The sequence below is a fragment of the Alexandromys fortis genome, unplaced genomic scaffold (genome assembly GCF_014885135.2).
Source record: "Alexandromys fortis isolate MF-2015 unplaced genomic scaffold, M_Fortis_MF-2015_v1.1 scaffold_8_9099976_23576923, whole genome shotgun sequence".
NCBI classification, from domain to species: Eukaryota; Metazoa; Chordata; class Mammalia; order Rodentia; family Cricetidae; genus Alexandromys; species Alexandromys fortis.
In genome coordinates this window covers 8900253-8922165 of record NW_026067899.1, presented here as the reverse complement: position 1 = coordinate 8922165, position 21913 = coordinate 8900253, and the positions used below count along the sequence as shown (strand labels likewise).

General features: G+C 40.7%; 1 protein-coding gene across 3 annotated transcripts in view; it reads left to right on the top strand.

The window, feature by feature from the left end:
- The window catches only part of Gca (grancalcin), a 325199-nt gene that overhangs the window by 293867 nt on the left and 9419 nt on the right, over positions 1–21913 (top strand). For 2 of the 3 annotated variants that reach the window (XM_050122493.1, XM_050122483.1), the window contains exons 2-3: positions 14181–14348; positions 19269–19338. In XM_050122493.1, the coding sequence (XP_049978450.1) occupies positions 14211–14348; positions 19269–19338 (208 nt within the window). In that variant the 5' untranslated portion in view covers positions 14181–14210. Of the gene's footprint in view, positions 1–6305; positions 6473–14180; positions 14349–19268; positions 19339–21913 lie in introns of those variants that run through there. The other variant, XM_050122476.1, reaches the window with a different exon arrangement.

Sequence of the window (21913 nt, the reverse complement as noted above, 5' to 3'; positions counted from 1 at the left end):
AGGTTGAGGCTCTAATTGAAGAGTTGTTAAGTTTTAGAAGTTTTTTTCTTCAGCATGTGATAACTTCTGGTTGCCCCTGAAGGTCTGTTGTCCGTCCTGCTGTACGTTGCTCTCTGTCTAGGAAGATCCTGTGAATTTCTTTATCTAGTTTCTGATTACAAATCATTGGCTGAAGATCAGAGTCAGGGAATGGAATAAGATTTTGAGTTACTCCCTAAACTCTAGTCCATCCGTTTCATCATGCATTGGGACACTGAAGATCACAGGTCGGGTTGCCTCCTTCATATAGAATCTGCACTCAGATTTCAGGAGCTGAATCCTTGTCAGCCTTGTCTTGCATCTTCAGCCCAAGGATGGAAATGGTTTGACAACGCTTGCAACAGGATTCTGGACTGTCCCTGACTTGTGTCTCTTATTTCTATAAATACCTTTTAATTCAAACTTCACCACAGCCCCTTAATGTGGTTGTGTGTGCCATGGATGCTGTTTGGGTGGAAGAAAGAGCAACTGAGACTTACAGTTAGAGGCCAGAAAGCAAAGCAGATGTCCCGGGTAAACTAAACTCAGCGGGTGCTGGTTGCTGCTTTACTGTTTTTCTTGCACTGTTCAGGGTCTTGGCACCAGCTCTACTCCTGGCTCCTGGGCCACATCAGTACATATGTCTACATTCATGAAGAAAAGAAACTATTTTTTTCTTTTTATGTAGTTTCAAATTTTAACTTTGGATTGTTTGAGCGATGAACTATCTCATCACTCTGTTATCACATTGTAAGTCACTTCAAAAGCGCTAAGAACGGGACTCCACCCACCTATTCAAATCTATGGAAGCACCATGGGCTGAGATTTTCTTCACACAAAGAATAATCAGGCCATGCTTTATTTAAAAATATTACCTAACTGCGAGGCCAGCCTGGTCTACAAGCGCTAGTTCCAGGACTGGCACCAAAGCTACAGAGAAACCCTGTCTCGAAAAACCAATATATATATATATATAGATATATATATGTATATACATACATATATATATATGTATATATATATATATAACCTAACTGTTCTGATCTGTGTCTTCCTCAGCAAGGCCACTTATCAGTATCCAACTTCTCTTTACAGTGTCACTAGGACTACTCATTTCACAACACAGTTATATAAAGGTCAAACACAACAATTTACACAAAGCTATACTGGGCACTGAATGCTATATTAATAAGTGAGTTGCGATTTATTCATTCTTATTACCTGGCTATTCACACCAAGAGTTCTACAAAGTAGGGGTGATCTTATTTCACGTGCCCCACAGAGCATTGAGTTTTTTTTTTTTAAAAAAAAAAAACTCAGCTCATGTTTTATTTAAGAATCAGAGCTGTTTTGGATGATACTATTTTTAATGTTTCTGTCTAGGCGTACTGAGCAAATAAGCAAATTACTAACAAGTGGGCATAATTGAAAACAACATGTTTAACTTACGTAGCGCGATGGACTCAGTTTTGTGAGTATAGAAAACTATGGCATCTGTAAACAATCTATAGTCACAAGCGTGCAGCTTGGAGTTAAAAGTTACCCCAAACGTGTTTTCATTCTTGCCCAAGCTGCAGCTCGCTTTCCGAGGGTTACTAATTATAGTCTTGCAGCTCGTGTCGAGCCTTCGTTGTGTACACATATTGTGATCAATATTTCTCAAGAGTTTGCATTGAATCCAAATTGCTTAACAGGGCTAAATAACCAAGGCAGGATGCGTGTTTCCCGAAGCCTTGTGAAGAGCCCTGTTGACACTTCTCATATGTGCACGATTTGCTAAATTGCTGTAAAGTTTGTGCTTCTGCCAACACAGTACTTAATATCACTAGAATTAGAAGCAGAAAACTGTTGTTGAAAGCTTAGCTCTAGAAAGGTCAGTTTTGAACTGGCTGGTTAATATAATAAATGGAAAATAGGACTTTATTTTCCTCTTTGTCTTCATGGGTGGACAGTAAGTAACCTTTGTTCAGCTGCTGAAAAAAAATTGTGAACTTCTAATAAAATTGCTCCTGAATGGTCTCATTTTACATTGTTGTTTTTATTGACCAATAGCGCATAAAATTATACAGATTTATTTCGGGAGAAAGTACACCTAATTGTGCGCACACATACATAATATATGTATTTAGGAAATCCATGTGAGTTCTCTTTTAGCATAATGTACGTAAATAGCATGGTGGAGGCACAACGACAATAATAATAGTAGAAATTATAACTAACTTCCTCAAACTTTCAGGTTTTTGTGTCTCTAATGAAGGCATATACTTAAATCGTATATCCTAATGTGATAGCATTTGGAGACTGAGTATTTAGGGGTGATTATTTAGATAGGCAATGAGGATTGGATTAGTACTGTTGGGTTAGTACTCTTTTATAAAAAAAGATTTATTTATTTATTTATTTATTTATTTATTTATTTATTTATTAAGCATACAATGTTCTGCTGGCATAGAAGGCACCAGGTCTCATTACAGACGACTGTGAGCCACGGTGTGGTTGGTTGCTGGGAATTGAACTCAGGACCTCTGGAAGAGCAGCCAGTGCTCTTACCCTCTGAGTCATCTCTCCAGCCCTAAGGGTTAGTATTCTTAGAAGAGATTGATGGAAATTTCTTCCTCTTCCCACCCTCATTCGTGGAACAAACAGGATGTTAGGACACAGGGAGGCACAGTTTTCTGCCCCTCAGGAACCAACCTAGCACATACCACTGTCCCCCAGAGCATCTTGGTCTGAAAGTGCCAGTTTCCGGAACAATGAGAAATAAAGTTCCATTGTTTCATCCGCCCAGGCTGGGATTTCTTTCCATAGAAGCCTGCGCTAACAGAGTTGCAATGTGTGTCATCTCTCTCCTGCTGTGCTATATAGACTTAAACATTATCAGAATTAATTTGCATATCTAATAGGCTATCCTTTCATCCGTCTGGGACACAGGGCTATTTTTCTTGTTCATTATTGTTACAGGCAATGATGTCAAAAAGTCATTAATTTTTCAGATCACTTTTGTTTGCATTATAAGAATTAGCAACTCATTTTCATTATGGGTTCCTTCTCCCTAAAAGTTACAGTTTCCTGCTTTTCTTACTCTATCTGAAGAGAGAATAACACTCCATTAGGAGGCCAGGCGGTTAGAACCCGGGCTCACTAGCTGAATTGCCACTCCAAGCAGTCTGAATTCAACAATAAACCTGACATAGTATACTCTTGTTCTCACAAATACTCAGACCTAATAACTCCAGCATTGCCTCTTGATTTGGCCCCATCTAAAATAAACAGCCCCCCTTTCAATCTTCAATGCAGAATTAAATAGAAATTCAAAATGACCAGTAAGTCCTGCTGTGTGTATAGGTGGGGGAATGTGTGTGCGTGTGTGTGAGTGTGTAACAGAGGCTGGGGGTGGGTTGTACATGTGAAGGCCTGGGGACAACCTAGGTACTCTTTCTCATTCAGTGTTCCCTTTTGTTTTGAGATATAGTTGTATACTGCCAAAAGCTTGTCTGTTATTCTTGGATAGCCCCCTAGCCAGCCCCAGGGATTTCCCTGTCCCTGTCTCCCCAGGACTGGTATTAGAAGTGTAATCTATTATACATGGTCGTCTAGGTTATTGTAATCATGTAAAATTCATGGCCACCAGAAAACATGTATCTCCTATTAGAGAAGTGATTACATTGATTATTTGGAGGCTGTTTTTCTTGGTCAAAGTAATATGTTTTGTTTTTTGTTTGCCTAGTTAGTTTGACTACTGCCATTTTTTAATTATTTATTTTGTTTTTGTTTTTGTTTTTTCAAGACAGTTTCTCTGTGTAACAGCTCTGATTGTCCTGGAACTCACTGTCTAGATCAGGCTTGCCTGAAACACAGAGATCTGCCTGCCTCTGCCTCTGGAGTGAAGATGTGTGCCACCAACTGCTGTCATTCTTTATATTCTTTGAACAGTTTCTTTTTAGTATGGCAAATACTTCCTGTTATATTTTGAAATGTTCTAGTTGGAGGGGAAGAGGGAAGGGGAAAGTTATGGCGCCATTAGGCACACTGTCTGAATTCTGTCTTCATCTCTGACACCAGCTGTGCAGCTATGGGTAAAGGAAATTACAGCCCCCCTTATTTTCACTCTAGGAAAAGAGGAGAGAGACAGTGCGTGCCTGGTATAGTCCTGTGTTGAGGAACAAGACTTTAGAGCTTACAGTGCCTGTTACTTGATATTCAATTTACACAGGAAGTATGTTGAAGTATAACGAACATCTTATAAAAAGAAAAGTATGTGATTTAAAGCACACACACATATTTGGTAAAGTTACCAAATTTTATATATTCCATATTGTTTGGTATGTATGTAATCTTCCTAACACACTGTTGCCTATACAATGCTGATTGAATCATGGAGACAAGCTATTATTTTTATAAAATCTGTGGGCTAAGGTGAGTTTGTTCAAAACATAATTAATAATATTAGAAACTTTGTAGTTTGAATCTTGGGTTTAGAAAGGCTGTGGTGTTGAAAATCCTTTCTGTATCTACCTCCACCCCTTTTCTCTAAGGAAGATAAATGATCAGAATTTGGCATTTTGTCCTACTTGCAAGCTAAGAACAAGCTGGGCAGTTTTCATACAAGTTGGCAGAGACACTGGATGCCTGGGTCAGAAACAAAGGACTTCATTACTGAAAGTACAATAGGGGCCTGGACAGAGCTCCCTGAGCCAGTGGGAGCTTCCCAGAGAGCGCTCAGTGACGTAAGCAATGGGCTTGCTATCACACTGGAGGAAGTAGGTGGTTAGGTTGTCTCTTTAAAAGGGCTGTTAGCAAATTCCTCCCAGTTTTATCGGGGGTGGGGGGTAGGGAGGGTGGGGGCAGGGTGGGGGGAGGGGGGTACTATCTTTGAAAGTAAACAAGTAGAAATCAACATACCTGTGGAGATCTGACTCCCAGCATAAAGAAAGGCAACACACTGCTTGATAAAAAAGAAGGTACAGAGGAATTCTGATCTTAAATCTGAGTTAGTGTTATAACTACAAACAGCCCTTCCAAAGCACTTTGAATATGCAGTTTGTCAATTAGAATAAAACGGGGCACGAATTTCTTCTGCCAACAGTTTATCAGCGGGTACCCAGTGAGTCACACTCTCTCATTCATTTTATCAAGCAGGTTTTCATTCAACTTCTTTTTAATAAATCCCAGTATTAGCTACAAACACAGCCACTGCTGCAGAAACTGGTGCTTTCTCAACAGGAGGGTGGATATTAGCAACTTGCTTCGCCTCTTCTGATAAAATAGTTTCACAAGGTCCAGCATGTTCTTCCGCCTTAGTACAGCAGAGCAATTGTTAAATTACTCAGCTCTTCAAGGCTGATTTCATCTGTTAATACTTAACATTTTTTGATGGTCTTATTTATTTTTTAACCTTAGGGCTTTCGTTTTTCAGAAAGAAATCGAAATGGTATAAACTCCGTCCTTTTGTTTGTAAGCTAATTCTAACAGCTGCACTGTTCTTCTGAGTTCTAAACTTGGAGACACGAGATTCATGAGTTTCAGAGAAAACCAGGTTGGCCGTTGCTTTTTGTCAAATGATCCAAAAACCAAGATGGTCCCTTGATGTTTATAATCAGGCAGCACGTCTTGTCTTAAGAGATTGCTCAAAAGTTGAATCACCAGTCAAGTCACCAAATAGTGTCAGACCCTAGGCATAGTAAGCATGAAAACAGTTTTTAGAAGAAAGGAAGGAAGGGAGGAAGGAAGGAAGGAAGGGAGGGAGGGAGGGAGGGAGGGAGGGAGGGAAGGAAGGAGGGATGGAAAAAAGAAAAATAGAACTGTATGTGGTATTTGGAACATACATGATTTTTAAAATCTGTTCAGAAATCAAATTCAACTAGATATCCTGTATTTTTATTTGCTTCTTCTGGCAAGTACGGCCACCGCTAGGAAATTACACATAACCTTTCTCACATTAGGCATCAAATGAGCATAACTATGGTCATGGTTTCAAAGTTTTGATGCTGCATCCACGCTCTACGGAAGTGTAACTGCACTTTTCAGTTCTCTGGTCAAAAGAATGTACGGATAGGTTAAGTCGGCTCTGGGTTTCTACAGAGGAAAGAAACTCTAGGAGTTGATGGTCTAGAGAAGCTTTCCACAGACGGTGGGGAAATGATTGTGAAGGAGGTTTCTGGTAAGGACTTGAAAGAGCCTGTTAGAGAGATAAACCGTAATCCATGAGACAGACCGCAGCCAATCACAGACGAGGTGGGCGGGGCTGGACCCCAGCAGGGGCGGGGTCGAGTTCAGGGGCGGGGCTCCAGAGGCGGAGCCGGCTCCCGGGAGCCGAGGCGCGCGACACAGCCTCCAGACCTCCGGTACCTGTCGCACACCTGTGGCCTTCCTCGCAGCAGTGCTGACGTTGACTTACCGGCGACTCGTGACTCTTGATCGGCTGGCCATGGCCTACCCGGGGTACGGAGGAGCGGTAAGTCCTCGCGCGCCGTGGCGATCCTGCGGGCCGCGTCGCGGTGCGGAGGTCACCCTCAGGGCCGGACAGTGCCCGCTGTCTGGTACCAGGCGACGCCGGGACTCTGCGTGGTGCTGAGAAGCTGGGGTTGGGCGGTGCCCTGCGCCCCGGGGAGAACCGCGAGCTGGAGTCTGGTCCAGAGCATCGGGATCGTCCTTGTACAGCCAGTGATGTCAAGTGTTTGTGATTTGTAAATTTTGTTTTCAGAACGGAGGAACCAAATACCACGTCTTGTTCCAGTGACCTTTTGTGATTAACACCCCCCCCCCCCCAACCCAGGCAGTTTTTCTAGCGATTCTCATCCCGGGTTGAGTTTTTTATAATTGCTTTTTATAACCACTTCTTGCCTTTTAAGTTGCTGGTGAATAAATTGAGACGTACTTTCAGTGCTTCTTAAACTTTGCTGTAGCAACAAGCATAATCTGATTTTCCAGGCTTGCTTTTGGAGGGGGCCGGGTTATTTCCTCTCGTAGCTTTCCGCTCAGTACCTGTGAGACCTACAAGTACCTATGGCAGCTTGTGAGTAGCTCTTTCCTCTTTTGAAGGAAGCCAAACTTTGACTCCGCCCATCAGTGACGTGCACGGTAAGACCGGCTGTCAAATGGGGCTGTGCAGTGGTCCCTGCAGTGGTACATAAGAAAGTATATTTTCTATGACTATTGCTATTTGCTTTTCCCTAAAAAAGAGAAGTTAATGTTTTGTTACAGCTAAAGAGGAGTTGACATTGGCATGGGATTATGGTCCTCAGACAATTTCTACCCCGGAGAGTGATGATTATTTTTAAAAGTAAGTCTTAGTTCCAAGCCCTCAGCTTCAACACACACATTACCAAAACCGATTTGCTTGAACTCCATCTAACACCATGAACTTTCCAATACGTATTCCCCATTAGTTCTTTAAATGTACTGAGACTATCTTTAAGGTAATATTTTTCAGTCCACACCTTCATACTTGTTTGATTTAACAAAATAGAAAATGTTTGGGACTGGAGAGATGGCTCAGTGGTTAAGAGCACTGGCTGCTCTTCCAGAGGACCTGAGTTCAGTTTCCAGCATCCACATGGCAGCTCACAACTGTCTGTATGTAACTCCTGTTCGGGGGCATCTGACACTTTGTACAAACGTACATGCAGGCAAAACACCAATGTCCTTAAAATTAAAAGAAGAAAATGTTCTCTGCTAGATTGTACATCTTTATCTAATCAAGTACACAATTCTTGACGTTAGGAGATGGATTTCTAATAAATTTTCCTTTGTTTAGTGATTATTTATCAAACATAGCTGAGGATGTAACACAGTTGTTGGCATGATTCCCAGGTACGCTCAAGGCCCTGGGTTGGATTTCCAGACTACATAAACTGGGCCTGGTAGCCTGACCTGAAATCCCTGCACTTCAGAGGTGGAGATAGAAGTACCAGGACTCCAAGGTCACCCCTGTCCAGAGCCTAGTCTGAGGTACCCGAGAGAGACTTTGTATAAATTAGTATCAAACCCAGCTAGAACCAGCTGAGTCTGGTAGCTCACCCCGTCCTTCTAGCACTTGGAGTTCAAGGCGGAATTGGTGAGAATTCGAGGCTGTGGCTGTAAAGGGTTTCAGCCTATCCTGAAGCACAGTACAGAAACTTGTCCCACTGAAAGTCCCAAAGCCACAATAAAGTAATAATCCTCAAGTTGCATCATTTTTAATCATATTTTTGTCATATTTTATATTTCTGTACTAATAAAATTATAACATGACCCAAAGGAATTTTGATACTCATTTTGGTCATAGGAAAGAAAACAAAATAAACTTCAGTTACATGCCTATGGTATCATGAGTATGAGAGGAACATCTGTATTTTTTGTAAATTTTAAGCATTAAATACACAGACATGTAGGGGATCCAAATTGTTACAATTTTTGCATTTTTATTTTTGAGAACCATCTTTCTTCAGAAAAGATAGTAGACTACTACCTCTAAAGTTTAAGTTCTATAGTCTTAATATGTAAGTACACTTGGATAGGAAACTTATTTTAAAAACACATATATGCATAAGCTCTATGTAGAACTATGTAGAAGTTCTGTAATAAACAAATTCACTGTATAAAGCAATATTTTTAACTGATGAACTACAGAAGCAAGAATATGACTTGATAAAAATCTATTAAATGTCTGTAATATTTTTATAGCACATTCGAGCCCTGTATTTCTCTTCTCCCGCCATTCATTTCTTAGTTGATTCTTACAAATTTGCCAATTATAAGCACAGATTTTACCTCAAACCCAGTCCTGAGGTTGAGTGCCAGGAAAAACAAAGGACCAAATTTTTATCTTGCCATTATGGTTTTAATTTTTAGAAGCTGTTTAAAATACAATGCCCAACAAAATGGGGTAGGGCTACAAAACAAGCAGACAGTTGTTTGATTATGTGTAATAATCATTCATTGTATGAGAGATGTATTTTAGGGTGACATCTAGGATGTAGTTGCTCCGTGGGTTTCCTCAATAATTAAAGTGACTTAAAGCAACACTACCAAAAGTAAGAGTACGAGATGAGGGGGCACACATTTACACCTTTGCTAGTCTTAAAAGCAGAAGGAAAAATAAAATTGTATCAAAGAGTATGTGCACATCTTACATAGTTTCCATGGAACTACGAGTGGCATCTGTGCAATGCGTCTCTTTTCCTAACTGCATGACTATCTACCCACAAAAGGAAGATGATATTAAAATAATGGTACTAGCTGGGTGGTGGTGGCACGCGCCTTTAATCCCAGTACTCGGGAGGCACATGCAGATGGGTCTTTCTGTGAGTTTGAGCCCAGCCTAGTCTACAGAGTGAACACCAGGACAGCCAGGGCTACACAAAGAAACCCTGTCTTGATAAACAAAAAGTAATGGTGCCAAACTGAACTATTTGAGTCTGGGTGCCCCACATTTGGGGAAAAATATATGTAGTTCAGGAGCAGAAACTCTAGAAGAGAAAGAAGCACAAGGCTAGTCAATATATAAAACCATAAGTGCACGGTTACATAACTTTGAGACATACATATACTGCAGTCGTTAAAGAAAGGCATTCATCTGATTCTTCAAGGATAGGGAGAAGTTTTTAAAGTTACCCACTGTGGTTTATGACACACACACACACACACACACACACATACACACACACAATCATAGATACATGTATAGAATGTGTGTTTACTCTAATTAATTTATTTGCCAATTTTCCCAGTTAAATTTTTGTGGATCTCCAACTTCCAGGAAAGAAAAACAAAAATGTCCTCTTCCCTGAAAGTTTCCACTCCCCCAAAGTTAAAATATACTTATACCAGGAAAGATTTCAATGCCTTTCACTCAAAGACTCATTTCAGAAATCTTGTTTCACAATCCATCCCTTAAATAAAATTACTGGAATTTTCCATTTCTGAGTGTATGTTTTCAGTTTGCCAATTGTTTCAAGAAGCAAGTATTTTTTTAATATTTAAACTAACTGCTGCAGAATATTTAACAGAGGATATAAACTCTAGCTGCGACTGATTAAACAGAAAATCAAAACATGGAAAAATTCAGACATTTACTCCAACTGAAATTCTATGTAAATTTCAGATTTCAAAATAAGGAAAGATTCCACTTATTCTATTATAAAGATCTGACAGTTGATAAGGGGAATATGTATATGAATAGTTGCAATAAAAATGTTGACCTGTTTTTCAAAGAAAAACGTATCTAACTATACTTCTTTGTCCCTTGAATTTAATAATTTTATAATTTTCTGGCAACATTTTAAACAGACTGGAATATCAAATTGTACAACAGGAAAATGTCCATCAAAACGTAGCCAAGAAAAATTGTATACGCCTTTTTTTAATAGTTAACAAATATATAAATGGCTACGATTCCTCTATTTACAGAAACAACTAATACAGTCTTTATAAATCTGCCATGTATAAATGCCTGCACAATTAGAAACATTAATCAAAGTCTGTTTTTGAACCGTGTGTGGGACCAGCAGTTTGTATCAGACCATGGCTTAATATGGACCCGCATGTTTAAGAATGAAGGAAGGTCCTCCAGCAACAATTTGTGGTGGAAGGTGACTAAGTGATAATAGTACTTAGGATTGAAAGCTTGCTGCAGAGAACCAGCTCAAAGAAAAGGCTGTGCAGGTTTGGGTTGCTATTCAAAAACAGTCCCAGCTTCTCTGGAATACCAGTTTCTTCAGGAAGATAAGCAGGTCCTTTCTAAGGATAAGATGTTAGAGATTGGTAAGGTATCCAGTGCTGCTGGGAAGAGTGGTCCATTGGTTTTGTTGTTGTTGTTTTTTGTTCGTTTTTTGGCAAAAACTTTTTAAAAAATTTTTTTGAGATAAGTAGTTTCGTTGTGCAAGGATTCCAATTTGTTCTCTAGATCCAATTCTCTTAACTTCCTAAGGTTTCCAAGATTGTGAGGCAGCATCCTTGCAAGACTATTTAATCATAGTAGAACTTCAAAAAACAAACAAACAAACAAAAACAAAAAGAAGAAGAACAACAACAACAACAAAAATCCAGGCACCTCCACTGGAACCTTGGTAAGCTAGCTAGTGCTTAAAGTCAGTTCTAATGTATTGGTTCAAGTTCCAAATCTAAAAGAAGTGCTGCCAACTGATTTTCCTCCATAGTCAGCTCAATTAATTTACACTTTAGCTCTGGAGAGAATTCCAAAATAAGATCTTGTTGATTCGACTGTGTTTCATGTTGAGGGAATGAACTGTGGAAAACTGAGATGGACCATCCATGGGATATAATTGGAAGTGATTTCTAGCTAAGGTCCAGCTATTCAGTTTTACGAGATTGCATAAAAGACTCTCGGGTGTAGTGTAGAAGTTACTGTTTTCTAATTTTAAATCCTCTAATTTATGGCATTTGACTGATGGATGATCTGGGTATTCCCGTCGACCTATTGTATCTCAGGCCAAGAGGGTTTAAATGGGTCAGCTTTTCTGTTGTGTGTGGGAAGTCTGCTTGTTCGTTGTGCTGCAAGGCGAGGTTGGTTATCTGGATATAGTTTCCACTCTCCTTTGGAAAGTGTTCATGTTGATTATGATACATGCTGCATGACGGGGTTACAGCGCTTGCCAATTTCAACAGTTAGTTTAGGATGTTGTTCTCTTGAGTACTAGATTGATAAGTTCAGGCAGATTTTTGATATCCTTTCCACAAAGATATAGTGTGTTGAGCGAGTTTGACTTAGACACTGTTGAGAGAATTCCCCTCAGTTTCTTATGCTGTAAACCAAGCATCCGCAAACATTCTCCAAGTTACCAAGAATCAGGCAAACTGGCCAGTGAACTTCCACTGAGAGCCAGTGTAGGAGATTTGCTAAACATCCCTTCCCTGCTGGGAGAGTCTGTATTTGTTCGTGTATGAATAAATTCTGTAAATTGACTCAACTCTTTGATTGATGGTGGTGGTACATGTATAGGCCTCTTGAATAAGTTCAAGCACATGAGTTTCCTTCTGCCATTAATAAGCTCCTTAATGACTGGATTCTTTTCCCCAGTCCTAGGTTCTGGATTTGGTTATTTGATGGTACTGTCAACTGGAAAAGTCACACCCAATTGGACAGCACCGGAGCTGTCCTCTAGCATCTCCCTTTGGTTTTAGTTTTTTTTCTCTTTCTTCTCTTTCTTTTCTTTCCCAAAACCTCTAAAGGTTTTTTTTTTTTCCCTCTTTTTCTCTTTCCTTGGTGGATTGTACTTGGGGTCTCTCTCTGTAGAGTTGTTTTCTTTGTCTCAGCTATCTATCACACATGGTGACTCAAGCTTATCAAATACTACATGAACTTGGTTTATTTGCCAGTGTTGGGAGGGCTGGAGACAATGGCTCCCAGGTTAAGAGCAGTGGCCGCTCTTTCAGAGGGATTATGATTTGATACCCAGCACCTACATGGCAGTTTACAACTGTCTCTAACTCTAGTTCCAGAGGATCCAGTGCCCTCTTCTGGCCTCTTTAGGCACTGCACATGTAGAACCTACATACATGCAGGCAAAAACACGCATAGACATAAAATCAAAATAAGTTAATTTTTAAAAGTGTTGACATAAGGGACTAATGAGTTCGAAGTCTCACCCATCTGTTATTTGTTGGGTCTAAAAGCACTGTGGCCAGTTCTGATAATTCATTCCAACTGGTATGTAGAGCCGGGGCTCAGGGCTTCATGATCCCCTTCCCAAGTGCATTTCCTACAGTCCTGGCACGTCCTTCATGCCTTAGATTTTACCGCAGCCCAGAGGTGCCTGAACATTCTATAGCAGGTTCTAAAGTCAGCCTCTGTTCCTCCTCATTCTTGTAATTCTTTCCTCTCTCTGCCATCTGGCAGTCTCTGCTTGTGCTGCAAAGATGCAGGGCAAGACAGTTTGTTCAAAATTGAATAACAAACAGCCGTGATGTGTCTTCCTTTGCTGGACTCATACAAATGCAAAGCAAAGTTCTTTCCTAAGGCAGTCATGGCTGTACCAAGTGAAAAGGGACACTCCATAGGCATAATAAGACACACAGCCGTGGATGGCTTCAGTGGTCACACTGTGTTTGAGTACCTGGCCCTCTGGGAATCCTTTAAGTTTCACATCCTCAAAGGCAGAAAGAACAAACTACTTTCACGTCTCACAGACCGGTGAGAATCAGCACAAAGGATGGAAAGTACTCAGAATGGTGCTCAGGCTGCACAGGGGCCCCGGTTAGCTGCCCATCAGTAGTGTGGTAGATCTTCATGCTGGCTTGGAAGAGGACTTTGATTGGAATCATCCTGTTACTTTCTTCTGGTCACATTTTTGAAAAAAAAAAAGCTGCATCTCTTACAGTGGAGAGTGCCTCAGCTCTGTGATTTCCCATGCTTTTGTCATAGTATGGCTGTATTTATCTGATTTTCAGCTAAGCATAAATCCAGAAATGTATTTCTTAGTTTCCTATAGGTGAAACCCTAGGATTTACTTCCTGTTTATGTTTGCTTTTAGTTTTGCTTAAAGTTATACACAGTCTTTTAAAGCTTTGGTTCTCAACTGTGGGTCGCGTCTCCTTTTGGGGTCAAACCACCCTTTCACGGAGGTTGGTCACCGAAGACCATCAGAAAACACAGATAAAACATAGACATTTACATTATAAATCACAACAATAGCAAGGTTACAGTTATGAGGTAACAACGAAATAATTTTATGGTTGGGGTCACCATGACATGAGGAACTGTGTATTAAAGAGTCGCACATCAGGAAGGTTGAGAACCAGTGTTTTAAAGGTTCTTAGAGACTAGGGGATGGGAAGAAGGCTCAGTGGTTAAGAGCGCATAGTGCTCATACAAAGACCAAGCTCAGTTCCCCATACCCACATCAGGCAACTTGTAACTCCCGCTGCAGGGGATAAAACATTCTCTTCTGTCTTCTGTGGGTACCTGCTCACACGCACAGCCCTTATAGGCATTAGAGGCTTGAAACATCATTTAGACTTCTTTTACTGTTGAGTAACGTGCTGACGAGCTGTTTTAATAAAGACCTTCTAGCATCTTGTGGTTGGAACTTTAGTGACGATATGTTTGGAAAATTTGGCCACTAGATTTCTTTGGTTTTAGCTGATTTCTAATAAATATTTTCTTTTAACTTAAGTTTTATAGCTCAGCTTTTTATTACCATCCTCATCTTTTCCCTCAACAGTTTGGAAACTTCGGCTGTCAGATCCCAGGGATGCAGATGCCAATGGGCCAGCCGATGCCAGGTCCCAATGTGTTCGCTGGTGGTTACCCGGGGTACGTGGCCTACTCTGACAGCTACCCCCCTGCTGACGACTCTATGTGGTCTTTCTTCACAGCTGTTGCTGGACAGGTGAGGTGATAAATCTTTTACCAAATACTAGTCAATAACTGATTTCTGTTTCAGAGACGTGCCAACTGCTCCCACTTAGTGTATCATTCAAATGTCTAGAAAGCTCATGTCTTAAACTCAGGAAGAATAATACTGTTCTTGAGATCAAAGATGAGACTAGCCATAATGGCTTCATTTTTCTAACTTTATTGACTTTGCTCTTGATAGTTTCACGTGTGAATGATGTGTGTTCATACCGTATTACTCACAGGTTCAATATTTTCAACTTTGGCATCAGTTCCATTAAATGTAAATAACGTGTAACAAGGGATGTGATCGGAGACCGGTGCCACTGTCCTTCATCTATTCCAACTGAGAAATTGCATGTGTCCTCACAGATGCGGTTATATCATTTTTTGGTGATATATGGTTTACGTTGATGGCACTTTTTCTAGGAAAGATTATCAAAACGACCATGTTGAGGCTTCTTCAATTTTTTTCTGTGTTTTATAAGAAAGAGAGTTGTAGAAGAAATGAAGAGGAAATCAGTAAGCAGCATGGTGCCCACTATGGCCTCTATATCAGCCCCTACTTCCAGGTTGCTGCTTTGTTTGAGTTCTTGTTCTGAGTTCCTTTGATGATGAACAGTGAAATGGAAGTATAAGAAAAATAAACCATTTTTCTCCTAAGTTGCTCTGGTCATGGTGTTTCATCACAGTGATAGTACTAGTACCCCTAACTAAGACAGTGATGAAAATGGTATTTCATATTCCAATTCAGTAGAAGAGAGGGATAGAAGGAGGGAGAGAAATAGATAGAGGGAGGGAGAGAAAGAGAGAGAGAGTTGTATATGAACCCATGGGCTTAATGTATATTAGACAAGGAAACATTTTTTGCTGTATGTTCATATATTTAATTATTATTGGGGTGAAGAATTTATGATTGTGTCTCTAGAATATAATAGGATGGTGCATCAAGACTATAGGGTAAAATCTCAAGTAGAAAACTACGTCTAAATTGGGGCAGGCTATCAGATGGTGATTTGTAAATTGCAGTTGTTCCCAGGAGGGATTAGCGATATGAAAAAAAAAAAAAAGTGTCCTGAAATTCCGCTTGTTGGACTGAAGACAAGGAGAAATTCTCCCTTGGGCTTAGCTCCGGTCTGTAACCATCCTGTCTTTAATAGCAGTGGAGGATGTTCTGAAGTAGGTAGCATTTCATAGAGCACCACCAGCATCTTACATTCTGTGCTTCACTTGAGTGCCCTTTAGATCCCATTGCTTTTCTAAGAACAGAGGCTTTGTACAGGATTACTATATGTGACCCGTGATGGGCCACTCAAGCCCCGTGGACAACTTCCTTTCAGTGTGTCCTAGAAGCTGGAAACTCAGGGCTACAGAAAATATCCATTTGCTGTGAGATTAAAAACAGCCACGTGGATAGAATTTCTTTGGAATGCTTTTCCAAATAAAGCGTTGCTGGGGGACTGGCAAGATCACAAAGTCCCTGATGACCTGAGTTCAAACCCTGGGACCCACAGGGGAGGAGAGAGGGCAGACTCCTTTCCAAAAGTTGTCTTCTGACATTCATGTATGCTCCACACGCCATTACTAAATACAAAATTGAAACATGACAATACTTTTAAAGACCTTGTTAGAAGACAGCCTTGGCTATTTTTGGCTCATTATTCCTGCCTGGAAAGGAAACGAGATTTGAAAGAAGAGCAGCCATCTGTGGCTTGGGCACGACACACTTGAGATAGACTTTTGGGTGGAGAATGTGAGGAATGCAGAGGTTGATGGTACAGTTAAGTCGCCACATAACCTTGCACTCAGCCCTAGATTTCCTTTATGAAACAATGAACTTGTATTGTCATTGCTTTATTTTTTAAATTTACTTTTTTAAAAACAGGGTCTCACTATATATTCCTGGTGGTCTTGAACTCAGAGAGCTAGACTTGCATCTAGCTTAAGTTTTTCGTAAGAGAATTAAATACACCCTTTCTCTCATTAACACTCTTCTTACTTGCCATAGAAGGTCACCTAATGTAAACTTCTGGTGTAACCTTTAGTTGTTGCTGTATTGTTAAGTCATTTGTCTTGAATACACAACTTAAAAGTATTTTTTTAAAAACTAGTAATAAAAACAAATGCAGTCTTAATTTTTTTAATTAAAGTGGCTTAAGAACAGTGTGATGAGCAAAAGCTCATTTTTCTCAGCTTTTAAGACAGGGTCTGACCCTGTGCTTACACACAGCTCTCTCTCATTTGCCTCACTTCCTTGCCGACTCTGCTTACATGTACAGAGCCTGTTCAGCCTGTCTGATGACTTTACATTTGTAAAACAGTAAAATATAGACCGATTAATTTGTCATGGTTAAATTTGCATGTTTTAAGGAGATAATTGGGTGGAAAAATGTAAATTTGAAAGACAGGATTGTGTACGTAAAGGGCTTTTCTTCTATTTCTCCAAAAGCTTCATAAGATGAAGAATCTACATCTCTTCCTGTAGTCATCAAGGTGCAGGAGATTGCTTCCAGTCCCAGCTGCCCAGCAGGCTGGCCTAGGATGACCAGCATGGCCAGGAATTTGAGCCTAGCCTGGGCAGCGTAAGAAGATCCCCATGTCAAAGTGAAGTAAAACTTACAGCAAATAAAATGTCAAATGTGTTGACGAAGTTAACAGACAAGATTTCTGAGTTTTCAATGGGTGAAGCAGTAGCTTTTCATAGGCGGGGTACATGTTTCTAATTATAAAGCACAGACTCCTTTTGGTACACATTGTATCTATGCAGAGCAGTAGTGAAGAAAACAGGGGCCATTGTGCAGAGAATGAAAAGTTCAAGTGTGGTGTGTGGGAGACTAAGTTCAGGCTTATTTAATCAAACCTGTTTCTGCTCTCATTCCACAGAGCAGATAAGACCCTCACACATGTTTTATGTTCTTTAACTGAAATTCACAATACTTTTTTCTAGGTTTCTTTTTCAACAAGGTTTGCTACTAAAGTAACTCCATGCCCTCCAAAGTTTGTCTTCTCTGTTTAGAAGCATAAACAATATGTAATTGTATTACATATTTACTATTTAATAACCTACTCTGTGGGGGTAGGTGTACTTGTGTGCGAAAGTTGCAAGAGGTGATGGTGCTGGGACATAAAACATCTGACTGCATAGGATTTATTTCTTATGATTTTAATTACAGTGGTGGAAATTTTCCATATATTCACATTTTTTTTCTGGACGGTTTTAAAGCTGTGTTTCCTGTTCACTGAATTCTGTGTGTCCTTGTGCTGCCTGAATATTGCACGCTGAGTTGTTAGTGGGAAGAATGGTATTTTCCCACTTACGAGTTAAAGAGAAAAACAATTATAGTTGTTATTGTCAGTGTGTGTGAGGACAGCTTTTAAAAATCCAAAGGAGGGGAAAAGGCTACAGAAACTTCTTTGGTGTGCAGTAGTTGACCACACCTGGTGTTTGGACTTTCAAGGCCCTGTCCTGACTGTAGAGCTGTCAGATTTGGGTGTAGAGGCTTTTTGTTGGGAGCAAAGCAGGAAGGTTGTTGAGCCCACAGATCTCCAGAGAAATCAGGAATGCTATGCACACAGGATTGTCTTTTCCAGTGGGAAAGATGAAAAACCTGTTCTTCCATCCAGGAAGCTGAGATTTGAAAGTGATTAACAGCCTGTTGGTTTAGGCCCTGTAGAGCTCTTACAACCAAGACCAGAGTGGCTAGTAATCTAAATGACCCTTATAGCCAGAGGCTTCCTGACGCTTCCACAACTAGAGTCAGAGACAGCTAAGAGTCCAAATGACCAAGACCAAGCCAGACCCTTAGATCCTTAAGCTAATGAGGTAGCCTATCTCTAGAACCCACCTTGGAAGAAATAAAATGACAGGTACCCTCAGCTCAGCTGAGTTTCCATGTAATTACGCTTCCTTGTGCAAGAGGGATTATATTACACTGAGATAGATATTACCAAATTATACTGGGCTTCAGTACATTGGGAATAAACCACCTGTTATTGGACTAAACAAACTCTGATCCAGATTGACAAAGTTAATCTGCACCGGGTTTTTATTCTTATCTCTTTGTGGGTTTACTTCTCTGCATGACACCTGCAGGGACCTCCTCAGTTCTTACTGCTTATTTCTGCTTACAGTGCATGAAGCAGCTATTCATAATTTATGTTTCTTGAAACATAATATTGGCTTGAAACGGTTTCTTCAGGATAGACAGTTATTGGTAGTGTTTACCTGAGCGGAATGTGCCAGAAAGACCTTCTGATATCCATGTTATTGGAGAATTACTTTTTTCTAAGCAAGCCTCACTCTTAAAAATATGCCAGTTTGCCTTCAACCATAGTTTTTTTTTTGTTTTGTTTTTGTTTTTGTTTTTCGAGACAGGGTTTCTCTGTGGTTTTGGAGCCTGTCCTGGAACTAGCTCTGTAGACCAGGCTGGTCTCGAACTCACAGAGATCCGCCTGCCTCTGCCTCCCGAGTGCTGGGATTAAAGGCGTGCACCACCACCGCCCGGCTTCAACCATAGTTTTAAGGATAATTATGGAGTTTTTAATTTGGGAAGCACCCTCCAGGTACAGCAGTGGGGCTGTGAAAGGAGCACCGAGATGCTCTCAGGCAAGGATAACCATGAGTAAAATAACCAAGCATTTTTGCATTGTTTTGACCATGAGAAGACAAGGGCATTGTTCTGCATCTGAGATGCAGGAAATAGGTTCACCAGGTTACAGGGTCCGTGGTGTGCCTTGGCTGACAATATTTACCTTGTGAATTTTGTAGTTTATACCATTTTGAAAATTAGTATTTCTTAATGGCCTTAGAGCAGCATCCAGTGAAGCTTTTGATGTCCTTTGGTACCACTAGACATTAAAACCCACATCGATGTGTTTTTTTTTTTTTTTTTTTTTTTTTTTTTTTTTTTTGCAGGATGGTGAGGTGGATGCGGAGGAGCTTCAGAGATGCTTGACCCAGTCTGGAATCAGTGGGACTTACGCACGTGAGACCATGCATTGTTTTGTCTTCTCTTCCTCATCGCATAGGGGAAATTGAAATCCATTCCCAGCATTTTAGTCCCACACCTAAAATCATAAATATTATAAACTCTACATTGATATACTGAGTTTGAAGGATCAGATCGTTCTTCTGTACACGGTATCATAGAAACAACTGTTCATGTACACTCCTGGCATTAACTACTCAGGAGAGACTTCGTTTAAATGGTCGAAAGTAGCTATTTTCAAAATTTCCTTCTAGACCTTCATTTTATTACGATACAGTGGCAGCCTTGTGATGATCAGTCATGATGTCCTGCGATTAAAAATGAGTATTTTACTGTCTTCCGACCTTAAAACTGCTCCACCCCTTCACGTGAAAACTGCACCCTTTACCCTGCTGACAGATTATCATAACATGGGGACCATTGTCAGCACGTACCTATCTCTATTGCTTACACATTGCTTATAGCTTTGTCTTGTTTCTTTTTTGTGTAGCCTTTTGTTTTTCCCAGAATTCACAGTGGTTAGTGGATGGAGGGGTCCAGTAAAGAAACTGCTGCAATGGCTGCTCCATTAAGAGAAGATTTTTATTGTGGATAAGAGAGAAAAAATATCCAGAGGCATCTGGAAGAGTCCAGAACAGAGAGGAAAAAAAAAAAAGACACTGAACATGGTCCTAGGCTGTTTGTGAGGGATGGAAGAATAGCAGGGAATAGAAAGAGTAGAAAAAATACAGAATAGGGGGTGGGGTGGTGGGGGCTGGGAGCCTGGGGGTGGTAATGGAGATATTAGAATTGGGGGGGGCAGAAGGAAAAAAATTGTCCTTATATGGAGAACTGATGGGTATCTGGGAAGAGAGAGGCCTGGGGAGGTGAGAAGGGCCCCGGAAAGTTACAGCAGGTAGTTGTGAATAGTCAGGGTAGATCTCTGATAGGCAACCACGGGACTATGTCCCTGGAGAGCCGGCCATATGTCCCTGCTACAAGAGGCAAGGGAAGAAACTCTGTTTGGCCCATGGGAACATGTTTCAGAAGTTCCTGAAGCATGGCTGGTTTTTATCTAAGGGTCAGAAATCCTTCTATAGTCCAGCTTCAGCTAAACCCAGACTGTCATTTCTGGACATATGCGCTGCCTTTTGGATTTTGGGAAATCAGTGTTTCCTGGCAGCTCGGTATTGCATCCCTCTGGTTGCCCCAGGGCTTTCTTACAGGCTCTGTGTTTCATGGGTGGGTTTCTTTCTTTCACCACCATTCTGTAGCTCCTTCCGCTCTAGAGCAGCATCTCCTGGTTCTAGTCTTTCCTGTTGTCTAATGTTTTTAAGCTCAACCTGTTACTGCATTGAGATATCATATTGTATTAACTGGCTTTTTTCATGTACAAACTCTATATACTTATGCAATTGAAATTTTTAAATTGTTTTTATTGAGCTATACATTTTCTCTGTTCCCTCCCTTCCTCCCCCTTTCCTTCTCTCCTCTCCTGTGACCCCCCCCCCATGCTCCCAATTTACCCAGGAGATCTTAATCTTTTTCTCCTTCCTATGTAGATCCATGTATGTCTCTCTCAGAGTCCTCTTTGTTGGCTAAATTGTCTGGGGTTGTGGACTGTAGGTTGGTTTTTTTTTCTTTGCTTTATGTCCAGAAGCCACTTGTGAGTGAAATAGCTTTTAATGAAAAGGTACACGGATAACAACCAATTTTTGAGACTTTAAGTGTCTGAAAAATGCTTTCATTTTGTCTCAGTCATTTGAGTGTCTGCTTGTCAAGGGCTGTTCTCCATTATAGCCCATTCCCGCAAATAATTAAAAAAAATAATTCTTCATAGAGCAATAGGTAGCATCCACCTAGACAGAGGCAGGAAAGAGACTGGGAGCTTTAAATGCTCCTGCCAGCTCCTGCCATTGTTTTTCTTGCCATTTTTGCACACTGTTGGAGGGGGCTGCTTGTTCGTTCTGGCCGCCCAGAACTGAAATATTCAACAGAAACCATATTATTTAAACCACTGCTTGACCTATATTATTTAAACCACTGCTTGAACCATTGGCTAACTCTTACATAATAATTTAACCCACTTCTATTAATCTATGTATCACCACGTGGCTATGGCTTACCAGCTAAAGTTTTTGCGTCCGTCTCTGGCAGGGCTACATGGCTTCTCCCTGACTCTGCTCTTCTTTTTCCCAGTTCCCCTATAGCTCTGCTATAGGCCCAAAGCAGTCCCTTTATTAACCAACGATAATCACAGCATACAGATCCACACACATTTTCAAAGGGATTTCTAGCCTCAGCTGCCATCTCTTTCTCACCTTCCTGAGATTTGTTTTTTCTTTCCTGAAGCTCAGGGATCATCCTGTCCCTCACAGGTCCCCTCCGCTCTGACATTTCACAGTGTCATGCCTCGTGGTCTTGCATGGGGAACTGTGTGGGTGTATTCAGTCTGGAATCTCTTGTACTTTTTTGTTCTGGGAAATTTTCTTCAGTTGTGTTTCCTGGGGCTGAGTCGTCTGTTCTCCTTTTTAATGAAATGCCCTCCGCCTTCTTTTATAAACCTTCTGTGCCTTTCATTGCTGGTGGTGTG